Here is a 12,178-nt window from a genome sequence, read left to right as displayed (position 1 = left end):
TTTGATATCAGCCGCCATGTTCTCGTGCCCTTCCAGCCCCAGACTACTAGCATAACTGCCAATCAGAAAACAATTTCCATCCTCCTTTTAATATTGCTTGAACTGTTGACCAAGGGATTCAATATATTTTGAAAGTTGGCTATAGAATAAATTCTCCATTTTCTTCTTTCCTAAGAATTTGGCCCCGAACTAGTAGGTTTTCTCACAGGATTATGACTTGCTTGACTTAAAATACTAGTTAACCCTCATCCTTGTAAGTTAGGTAAATGTCAGAATGCCCTTTTCACAAACTGGTAAACTAGGGAGTAACCAACCCTGTTTGGGCCAAGAGCAGGGACTGAATCTGCTCCTTTCGGAGCTAAAGGCACGGAATGCAGCCACTTGAGTTGAAGGACCAAGTCCCCTACGTGAAAGCGGTAGCAGACTTTCAAAACTCTTATATGGACCAGCCTCTACTATAATGACCAGTTTCTAATGTAGGTTACCTACTTTCCTTAATGGAACTTACTCATTACTGTAGGTGATCTTAAAAGTAAGTGACAGCACTGGGACTAACACTTTGCATTCCTGAGTCAGCAAGGATTTCAGAAAGGCCCATCGTAGTTAAGATTTTTGGCTCCAAACACAGTTCCGTTTATCCATGGTGCTAAGAGGCATTTTGCACTATCTGCTTTCAGAATGTTCTATTGAATAAACCTTGGACAGCTTTCTTTGAGAGAGAGAGAAAGGACACAATCAGAGTGCATGATTTTAAAGCACCACCTCTCAGGGCTCTGTACTCTGAGGAGGAGACACAGGGAATGCTTGGCTTTATTTTTTTGGAGGGGATGGGGTGGATGAGAGCAGACCCAAGTACATCCAGAGAAGAAGGATCCTTTTGTGGTTAAGGCACTGGACTAAATCAGAAGAACTGGATTCAGTTCCTGCCTCTGCCCCAGATGTCCTGTGTGATCTTGGGCAATTCACTGAATCCTTTGTACCTCAATTCACCATCTGTAAAAGGTGTAATATTTCCTGTCTGCCACCCTTTGTCAGTCTTGTCTATTTAGGCTGCAAGCTGTGCAGGGCAGAAACAGTCTCTTGCTGTGCTTATGTACAGCACCTTGCATAACTGGGTCCCAATTTTGGCTGGGGCTTAGAGGCTACTGTAATACAAATATGATGATGATAAACAATTTTGGCCCTTGACTCAACCTCTTCCACCTGCCACACACTTAACACACACAAAAAGCTTCTCTACCACAGATGAGCAGACAGCATTGAAGGAAAAGGATGGTGAAAACATGGAGAAAAAGCAAAAGAACCCTTAAACCAAGACGCTATCTTTGGCAAGGTCCCAAGTGCTATTGCTCACTGTTTTAAAAATCCAGCCTGTTCAGGAGTTGCTACCACCAGCTCAGCTCACTCGCACTGTTACCAGAGAACCCAGGCAAGCAATATGTGCCTCTAAACCATGGTAACTGGCTAGGGTCACCAGATAGAAAGTGTGAAAAATTGGGACATCTGGTCATCCTACAACTGGCACTCATGCTGATAGTTTCAGCAGAGGTCAGGGATTTGAATGGCCATAGAGATTGAAATATCCCTACAGAATGGTGCCTCCAGGACAGTGTGGGGGCTATGATAGATGTGTATAAAATCATGACTAGTGTGGAGAAAGTAAATAAGGAAGTGTGTTATGAGAAGGAGTAAACAACAAGAACTGGGGGTCACCAAATGAAATTAATAGGCAGCAGGTTTAAAACAAACAAAAAGAAGTATTTCTTCACACAACGGACAGTCAACCTGTGGAACTCCTTGCCAGAGGACGTTGTGAAGGCCAAGACTATAACAGGGTTCAAAAAAGAACTACATAAGTTCATGGAGGATAGGTCCATCAATGCCCATTAGCCAGGATGGGCAGGGATAGTGTCCCTAGCCTCTGTTTGCCAGAAGCTATGAATGGGTGACGGGATGGATCACTTGATTACCTGTTCTGTTCATTCCCTCTGGGGCACCTGGCATTGGCCACTGTCGGAAGACAGGATACTGGGCTAGATGGACCTGTAGTCTGATCCATTATGGTCATTCTTATGTAGTGGGTGGGGATGCTCACACAGTTGCTAGCAATGCAGTACCTCTTTTTCATACAGAGAGCATCAGTTACCAGCATAGCGACCTCAGCATTGGAGTCATTTAATTTGCTTAGATGTAGAATAGAGATGGGGTACATGCTACTTCCTTCGGGTTCCTAGCCTAAGCACCCAGCCTTCTACGCTGTGAACTGCAAACTTTTTCCCGTAGTCAGCATTCCGTGCTCATGCGTAATGTCTGAGGCAAGGGGTGGTGAGGTCAATGCTAGCATTAGCAGGGATTTCACAAGCTTCAGTGGTGGAGGAAATGACAAAGTACTAACACTACTACATAGAGATTATGGCTTTTAAAAAATACTGCTGTGGGATGCAAAAAGCCCTATTGTATACAGGATTAAAGGGGGACACAGCTCTGACTGGCAGTTTTTTGTTTGTTTACAGCACTCACACAGATGCTTCAAAATATTTCCCTATTGATTTGGTCTCTTTCCACTTGAGAAATGCTGCATTTGATTCCCCTTTGTGTGCATGGAGCACAAGCCACCACAGCTCTGTTCTTCTTGTGCCCTTATCTGTGTGCTTTAAAAGCAGGGAAAGCGTTCTTTGCTTTCCCAAAAAACATCCACTAACTTGCTGAGCCTGTTGCCTAAGGCTGGACAGGTTGGTAAGAGACCAGTGTCAGACAAAGAATAAATCATCACACTGGAAAATTGTTCAGATCAATGAATATGTGAAGGCTTGAGCTAGATAGCTTTGTTAGGTTTCTCCCCATTGTATACCCAGTTCACTCTGGGACTGTCCTGAGTCATTGGCTGTTTGGATGAGCTGTCAGGCCAGATTTGCTAACTCTTTTTTGGTCTCCCCTCTTAAAGGCCTGGCAAGCTGGGCACACAGTCACTTTGGGGATGTTGCCCATCTTGATTCTGGTAGCTGGATTGCTGGGGCTTTCTGCAAAGCACTGTGCTTGCCTTTTAGCATTGAAAACTCATCCTCTGACTGTACCAGAGTGTTTCACTTCTATCATTCCAGGCACTAGAGACCTTGGGAATGCTTAAATACTAAATTATGGGGACTATAAAATATCTTTATTAGGGAGAAGCAAAAATTAGCCCTCTGTTACACCTGTGCATTTCAACTGGCTTCAAAGGACTGCATGTTTGTAACTGAGAGCAAAATTTCTCTTTGTCTTACTAGAGAGACATTCAGTGCCCTGGGTCTCAGTGATGCCTAGAAGACTGAAGCAGTAACATGCAGTACTAACAAGCTATTTCCCATTGGCAATATTGTCCTCTTAGCCCTGGTCTACACTAGGACTTTAGGTCGAATTTAGCAGCGTTAAATCGATGTAAACCTGCACTCGTCCACACAATGAAGCCCTTTTTTTCTACTTAAAGGGCTCTTAAAATCGATTTCCTTACTCCACTCCTGACAAGTGGATTAGCGCTTAAATCGGCCTTGCCGGGTTGAATTTGGGGTACTGTGGACACAATTCGACGGTATTGGCCTCCCGGAGGCCATCCCAGAGTGCTCCATTGTGACCGCTCTGGACAGCACTCTCAACTCAGATGCACTGGCCAAGTAGACGGGAAAAGAACTGTGAACTTTTGAATCTCATTTCCGGAGACTGCAGGAACTGTGGGGTAGCTACCCACAGTGCAACACTCCGGAAGTCGGCGCTTGCCTCGGTACTGTGGAAGCACTCCGCCGAGTTAATGCACTTAGAGCATTTTCTGTGGGGACACACACTCGAATATATAAAAACGATTTCTAAAAAACCGACTTCTATAAATTCGACCTAATTTCGTAGTGTAGACATACCTTTAGGATTTCTGATCTAAGACCTAACTAATAGGAGTTGTAGAGCAGCAAAAACTCTTTCCCAATGCTTCTGTGACTAGCATATGCTCTTTCTGTGCAGAATGTCCATTGGAAGTGGAGTTAACAGAGCCCAGAGGTTTCTTCTCATCCCCTTGCTCATCAGGCTACAAGGGAAGCTTGAATTGCTCTTGGGTGCTCAGAATGTCCCCCAGAGGCATGGCAAAGCTCACAGTAAAGCATCTGTCAATACCAGCCTCCCAGAACTGCCAAGTGGAGCTCCTAGGGATATATGAAGAGGGCCAAAGAGGAAGAAAAGTAGTAGGTAATCAATCATCTAGCTGAAGCTTTTCTCCTCTGGATGTTGAATCTTTTTTAAAACTGGCCAGTGTCCACAGAGTGACTGTGCTATACTGCAGGCTGAATTTACTTTCAGCTAAATTTTAAGGCCCTATTTTCTGCTGAGTGTATGTTTGACTTAGTTCTGTTGAGGTCAATGCATCAGTTTAAAGCAGCAGAGAGTCGGGCCCTTAATCGAGTTGTACGAATGGCAAGGGAGGGTGTGTGGAAATCATGGTGTAGTATTTGGATAGATTAGACTTTCTGGCCTAAGTCCGTGTTTCTTGACTTTTTTCCAGGTGATGTACCCCTTACCTGAAGTAAAAATGTTTTACAACCCCCCTTACTGATACATTTCTTACAAAAGTGAACTATGATAATGATAGGGTTATATACTTATGGCTTCTGATTTTAGTTTTTAACCAAAAGAACACCCCGATCTAAAAATAACCCCCCCCCCAGTGATTTCATTATTCAACCAACTTGGGAAATGGCTACTTGTATCTAAAGGTTTGTCTATACAGCAGGAGAGTGGGGTCGGGGGAGAGAACCTTTTGAAGTGATAATCAAGGTGGCCATTTCCAGCACATTTCCAGGAGTTAACAAATCAGCGGCACTGCTATGGGTACCCGCATGGCCCCACAGTATGCCAACATTTTTATGGCTGACTTAGAACAACGCTTCCTCAGCTCTTGTACCCTAATGCCCTTACTCTACTTGTGCTACTTGTGATATCTTCATCATCTGGACCCATGGAAAAGAAGCCCTTGAGGAATTCCACCATGATTTCAACAATTTCCATCCCACCATCAACCTCAGCCTGGTCCTGTCCACACAAGAGATCCACTTCCTGGGCACTACAGTGCTAATAAGCGATGGTCACATAAACACCACCCTATACTGGAAACCTACTGACCGCTATTCCTACCTACATGCCTCCAGCTTTCATCCAGACCACGCCACACGATCCATTGTCTACAGCCAAGTTCTACGATACAAGCGCATTTGCTCCAACCCCTCAGACAGAGACAAACACCTACAAGATCTCTATCAAGCATTCTTACAACTACAATACCCACCTGCTGAAGTGAAGAAACAGACTGACAGAGCCAGAAGAGTACCCCAAAGTCACCTACTACAGGACAGGCCCAACAAAGAAAATAACAGAACGCCACTAGCCGTCACCTTCAGCCCCCAACTAAAACCTCTCCAGCGCATCATCAAGGATCTACAACCTATCCTGAAGGATGAACCATCACTCTCACAGATCTTGGGAGACAGGCCAGTCCTTGCTTACAGACAGCCCCTCAACTTCAAGCAAATGCTCACCAGCAACAACACGCCACACAACAGAACCACTAACCCAGCAACCTATCCTTGCAACAAAGCCCGTTGCCAACTGTATCCACATATCTATTCAGGGGACACCATCATAGGGCCTAATCACATCAGCCATACTATCAGAGGCTTGTTCACCTGCACATCTACCAATGTGATATGCCATCATGTGCCAGCAATGCCCCTCTGCCATGTACATTGGTCAAACTGGACAGTCTCTATGTAAAAGAATAAATGGACACAAATCAGATGTCAAGAATTATAACATTCAAAAACCAGTCGGAGAACACTTCAATCTCTTTGGTCACTCGATTAGACCTAAAAGTTGCAATTCTTCAACAAAAAAACTTCAAAACCAGACTCCGAGAGACTGCTGAATTGGAATTAATTTGCAAACTGGATACAATTAACTTAGGCTTGAATAGAGACTGGGAGTGGATGGGTCATTACACAACATAAAACTATTTCCCCATGTTTATCCCCCCCCCCACTCCACTGTTCCTCAGACGTTCTTGTCAACTGCTGGAAATGTCCCACCTTGATTATCACTACAAAAGGCTTTCCCCCCGCTCTCCTGCTGGTAATAGCTCACCTTAAGTGATCACTCTCGTTACAGTGTGTATGGTAACACCCATTGTTTCATGTTCTCTATATTAAATCTCCCCACTGTATTTTTCACTGAATGCATCCAATGAAGTGAGCTGTAGCTCACGAAAGCTTATGCTCAAATAAATTTGTTAGTCTAAGGTGCTACAAGTACTCCTTTTCTTTTTGTATTAATTTTGTAACTCTTTATGCAACTAAAAGTTGCACTTAAAGGATTTTTCTCCAGAGCAGATTCTAATATTTCTCCTTTTGCTTGGGTTTGTTTCTCTCCTAGCTGAACTATGTGGTGTCCTGCAGTCGCCTATGACCTTTCTGAGTCCTGGCCCTGTGGTGAAAGTGGTGTTCCATTCTCTGACCCTTGCTGCCTTTGGCATTGAGTATATGGTCTTCAGAGTCCAAGGTATGGTAAGGTGACACTGCTTGATAGAGAGATGGCTGGTAGAGAGTGAGCTGAACCATTTGACCTCCACTTCAAACTAACCTATAAAATTTCAGGACTCTGCTTGCTTCCAGAAGGCAGTGGGGTGGATATAGAAGAGGGGACTCTCTTCTGGGGGAACCAAGTGAGCTCTTATTGAGCACCAAAATAGAGCTCTTATTTTACTGAGTCCTACATGAGAAATTAGAAAAACACAGATTGAAGAAAGCTGGAATGACCCTAAAATTGGCTTTGATATTTCTTTTTACAGAGAACATAAATAACAAGCAGAAATGTCTTGAATAATGGAAAATAATCACTATTGGTATCAAATTAGTTGGCTGTCCAACTGTGTTTTGTTTTCCAGACTAATTTTAAAATGAGGCATTTTAATTTTCAGCTTTCTTTAGATGGACTTTAATCTTCTAGGGGCAGTCATGTGGTATTGTCTGGGCCATTGGTGGAAGTGTATTTAAAAGACAGGTGCAAATTGAATCCCAAAGTTTCTTTCTAGGGCCAAAGATTGGAAAGGCAGTGAAACGCCCCAAGGATGTGGACCAAGAATTGTTACGCTGTAGGGATGTCATTCTCACAGACCTGGAAGGATTGATCCAGTCACCAGGATATCCCCATGGCTATCCTAACACCACCAGGTGAGAGTGAACTTGTTTAATCCCGTTTCTTGGAACTCTTAAATTAGGTTCTACAAAACTGTGGATGATCTGGGATGAATGAATATGACTTCTTCCATATCTAACTTCTGTGTTTCATTACACATCTTTTGAAAAACTGAACAGGTTCCACAATTGCCTTCTGTGGCTCCTATCTGCCTCTCACATGAAGGCATGGTGATCAGAAGGGCTAGTGCTGCTACACCCTTTCTAACAATTAGTGGCCAAATCTGGCATCGTTCTGGTGAAATCATTCATCATGTCAGATGAAATGCTGAAAGGGACTCTCCCTCACCCTCCTCTTGCATAGAATAACTCAGGCAAGGTGGTAAAAAGGGCAGTTCCTAGCCCTTTCTTCCCCCAGCTTTTCCCGCTAGGAGGGAGCAGTGAGTAGGAGTGGTTGCTCAGTGAAGTGTTAGGCAGCGAGGAAGCCTCGTTGGCATTGGTCCATCTTGTTTCTGAATCAGTGTCATAATTTTATGTCCACTTTCATCAATTGGTTGATAGTTTATTTTATTGTTCATAACTTCTATATCAGAAATGGATTCAAACCAACATCCCACCCTGGATTAGAATCTCCACTTTGTCTGGGATTTGTTTGTTTTTTAAAACAGACTCAAATTCTTTTCTTTCCTTGTTCCTTCCACCCCATTTTAGTAACAATCCCTTGGAAATGTGAGCCAGTTGTAGGGTGCATGTGATTGGGTGTTAATGAGTGTTTTTGAATTTGTTCTTGCCCTGCAGCTGCCACTGGCGAATTGTAGCCCCGTTAAAATCCATCATTCGGCTTGATTTCCTGGCCTTCTGGACTGAAAAGACTCTGTCTGATTGCCATGGACAACTGATGGTGTATGAAGGATTTGGGCCAAGCAAGGAGTTGATAGGTGAGAGATTTGCTTGTGGTGCTGCTGAGAGTGGAAGAGGGAAACTCTATCTTCCAGTTTTCTTAGCAGACCATTGGGCAATGAAATTGGGCAATGAAAAGAGGAATTCCAACTTTGTTTCTGTTAATACTGACTTTAGGGGAGTGTCTTCTACTAATTCATCATTTCCATTTCTAGGAACCACTTCTGTAGCTCTGTTGTAGAGATGGGATTGGTTGATTGTTTCACTGTTCACGATAAATTTACCTTAGAGGCAGGTGTCAGTCACCAAATTGTTGGCCATTCAATATCTTGGGAACAAATGCACATCCGCATGTGGAGTGCTTCCTATGATGCGTCTCTCAACAATGCTGTGCATGACAGTAAAAGTGACAGTTGAACTGGAAATAAATTGCAGCAGATACTATTGTGTGGCCCTCAAGGAATTTCTACTAATTATACATTGTCTCAAACAGTTCTAGCCTTCAGGGCACTGAAGTGGCTCATTCTCCAATGAACGTGATGCCCCGTGATCAATCCATTGGTCTCCACATAAAAATGCGTCTTATATGGAAGTTATTTTGTTGTTTAACAGTTTTCAAAGAGACTGTTCCCTCCCTTGTGTGTAACCCTAACAGTCCAAACATTTAAATGGAAGAGTAACTAAAATCTCATTAGCGCCATAGCATGACTGGTGTGTAAGATTATAGGATCGGTTAATTTTCAGCCACCAGAGATGTCTGTCTGAAAGCACTATCTTCCCCAACCCAACCGCCACACTCTAAAGCTTTTAACGGTTACAGCAGGTGTGTTTTTACCTCTTTGGTTTTGGTTTGTTTTAGTCAAAGGGCACTTTCTCTCTTTTGTTTATAAGAAGTGTGTACAATAACATTTGGAATTCTGCTCTATTTTAGCACTACACTACAAACATAGGTTGGTGTAACTACGTCACTCAGGAGTGTAGATTTTCCATACCCCCTGAATGACATAGGTTATACCAACCTAACCCCCAGTGTAACAGCACTATGTCGATGGGAGGACTTCTCCCATCGATATAGCTACCACTTCTTGGGGAGGCGGAGTACCTGTGTCAACAGGAGGAGGTTTCCTGTCGGCATAGGTAGTGTCTCCACTAAAGCTGCACCCGTGCAGCTGCAGCTCTAAGTGTAAACAAGCCCCTCAGCCTGTTAATCAGAGTAGAATGAACTCAAGGTGGCTCAACAGGCTGAGGTTTCATTTCTCACTGATACATGAGGTATTTATAAAGGTATAGTTTAAGGCTTCGTTTTTCTGAGGTGTGATATAACCGGTCTGGGTAAAATACAATAGCCTAGCATTGTGCCTGTCATGGTTACCAATTGGAATCCTACTACCTGGCAGGTAACTTCTGTGGGGAAATTTCACTCTATCCTTTAAAGTCTGATGGTCCAGTGGTGATGCTGACCTTCACATCCAGTGCTGAAGTGGCTACAGAAGGGTTTGTTCTGACCTACTCTTTCCATGATCTACAACCTGGTAAGTTTGGTTTTGAGTGAAGGAGTGGGAGCAGAGTATAAAGGAAGGTTATGCAAAATGTAAGAGAAAAATACATAACAGGAGAGTCTTGTGACCATTTATAAAAAGAAAACAAACCTAAAGAAGCAGCTTTTAATAAATCTTCATACAATATCTGGAAGATGTAAAACACTACAGTAGAGAGAGGCTTATCCTATCTCCTCCAGAGAGGTGGCTTATTGAGCATCAGAAGTCTGGTTCCAGCCCAGTCTCTACTATTTACTAGGTATTCAAGCAATTCACCGAACTTCTGCATTTTCTTTTCCCATCTGTGAAATGAAGGTCACTAATTAACAGCCTAACCAATGTACTGTATCTTCCGGTGACCCCACCCATTCTGCTCTGCGTAAACTACTAACCCCTATCACCATCCCTACTTGTTGACTTCTTTCATGACCATTCTTTTCCTTTCCCTCTCTCCTTATGCACTGAACTCCCTCCCTGAACTAGTATGCAAGTTTGCTTTCCTCCTTCAAACACCTTTCTCCCCCCTCCCCCCGCACCTCAAGACTCACTTCTGCTGCACCTACAAGAATAACTAGCTAACTAATACAACAGTTAAGGTTGGTTAGTTTTTGAAAATGATAGATAAAAAAATTGACTTTTTTCTTCATCACTCATCACCTTTCTCTTGTAGCCCTGGATTGGAAGCCCTTTGGGGCAGGGACTGTTATCCTTGTGAGGATAACATCTAGCACACTGGGTGCTACTGTCCTGCTACGAAGTAACTTTTGATACCCTGGGATCAAAGACATCATAGATATGAAAAATTATTGCTTTGTCCCTTAGGATACTTCTGTTTTTCATGAAAGCAAATCACTTTGTGATCACAACAACCTAATCCATCAATTTCCCCCCCGCCCCCTTTTGGTATGCCACATAACAAAACAAGCAGAACGTTTTGTCCATGTAAAAGGTCTATCCAATATAAACATACTGTCAGTTCTGGTAAATGAGTTTTACTATTACGTATGTGGAGACCATACAGATCTTACTGTAAATATAGGGAAAACTACCTGACCCTGTTTCAGAGTATGGTTCTTAATACCTAATCACTCAAGAGTCCGTGTCTACCCATTGAGGCATTCAGAATCCCTAGTTTATTTGTATGGTGAGTTTAACCTTTAACAGTGAGTATGGTAACTCTCTCATTTTAGGTTCTGCTTTAGGAAAATTGAAAGCTGCTGAAAAAGGTAAGATCAGTTCTAGCTCTCTATGCCAGCCATGCAGGGAGGGGAGATGCAAACAATCAAACCAAAAATAGCTTTTCTAAATGTCTCCTGGATTTTGGTTGGGGGAGGGGATCTGCTATGGTTAACTTCAATACCAGAACATAGCCAGTAATACAGCCATCTTAGTGCCTTAACAACTGCCCTTTATTCAGTCTGGGTGATATGTCCACAGTTCTGTTTCTTTAATATTAGCTGCCTGCTGCTTTGTTTCTGTTCCTGCATTGTGAGCTGCCACACAGGACCAGAGACGTGTTGGTAGCCGGAACATAAAGGAATTCTTAGCTAATCTCAAAGCCAGCCTCAGCTCCCTCAGATTTTGAGTGATGGGAAAGGAACTCTGTCTGCTTTTCCCCCTTTGCCCTTGCATCCTGGAGTTCTAGCTAAACTGGGTAGGCTGTCATGCCATGTGACACATCTGGGAGAAGAAATGTCCTTTTTTTAAAGCTTGAAAATGTGAACCCTAGTGTGACATCCAGTTTTTCTAGACCCTTCCCTATGTCATTCCCAATAGCCTGCAGTTCTTCCTCTCACTGCCCCACCAAATGTACCCAGCTCCATGCCGCACCTTAGTCTTAATCTAAATGTGTGTGTGATGCCCAATTGCTAGTGGTGAAGTAACTGAAAATGACTGTCCTTTCACAACCTACATAAATGAAACGTACAAGCAAAAGGACTTTGGAGAAGCCTGGAGTAAATAAAGAGTAAAATTTATTTTAAAAATAAGTAAATTCCAGCCCTGCAGCCTGCTCTACTCTACTAAATAAAACGGAGGAAATACATCCATTGGTTTCAATGGGCTTAGCCCAAGGATGTTTTTCCAGGTATGAATCTGGTCTAATTAGAAATGTTACTCTGTGGCTGAGTTGTACTGGTTGTAGGATCTCAGATAGCTTGGCCTTTGGCTCTTCCCAGAGTTCAACACACTTCCCAAATGATGGGTCCCTTTTTCGTTCTTCTAGAACAGCTCTCCTATTTTAAATATACCTGTTAAGGGCACTATAACAAGCTGTGCAGAGAACTATGTTTGCTGTGCAGGTAGAAGTTAGTATCAACAGGAGCTTTGTTCAAGCAGAAACCAATAGAATTTAAGTTCCACTCATAAGTCTGCTTGCTTTTGTTGTTAGAAAATCTTAGGGGATCAAGATTTTTCCAAAGCTGGGTGAAAATTTTTGGATGAAACTTTTTCACACCCCTTCCCCTCCAGCACGGGGGGGTGTGAGGGAAAGAAAAAAGCAGATTCAGGTTGACTGAGGCCTTTTGCGAACTTGTA

General features: G+C 43.1%; 1 protein-coding gene across 7 annotated transcripts in view; it reads left to right on the top strand.

The window, feature by feature from the left end:
- Nucleotides 1-12,178, top strand: part of OVCH1 (ovochymase 1) — a 53,077-nt gene that overhangs the window by 31,021 nt on the left and 9,878 nt on the right. For all 7 annotated transcript variants that reach the window (XR_006288874.1, XM_043540608.1, XM_043540601.1 and 4 more), the window contains exons 22-27: nucleotides 3,991-4,212; nucleotides 6,445-6,570; nucleotides 7,103-7,241; nucleotides 8,004-8,143; nucleotides 9,503-9,637; nucleotides 10,834-10,869. Coding sequence is in view for 6 of the 7 variants with exons in the window: in XM_043540608.1 (XP_043396543.1) it covers nucleotides 3,991-4,212; nucleotides 6,445-6,570; nucleotides 7,103-7,241; nucleotides 8,004-8,143; nucleotides 9,503-9,637; nucleotides 10,834-10,869 (798 nt within the window). In the remaining variant the exon portion in view is untranslated. The remainder of the gene's footprint in view (nucleotides 1-3,990; nucleotides 4,213-6,444; nucleotides 6,571-7,102; nucleotides 7,242-8,003; nucleotides 8,144-9,502; nucleotides 9,638-10,833; nucleotides 10,870-12,178) is intronic.

The sequence above is a fragment of the Chelonia mydas genome, chromosome 1 (genome assembly GCF_015237465.2).
Source record: "Chelonia mydas isolate rCheMyd1 chromosome 1, rCheMyd1.pri.v2, whole genome shotgun sequence".
NCBI lineage: Eukaryota > Metazoa > Chordata > Testudines > Cheloniidae > Chelonia > Chelonia mydas.
The sequence above is the reverse complement of the archived record's forward strand: the minus strand, read 5'-3'. Positions and strand labels throughout refer to the sequence as shown.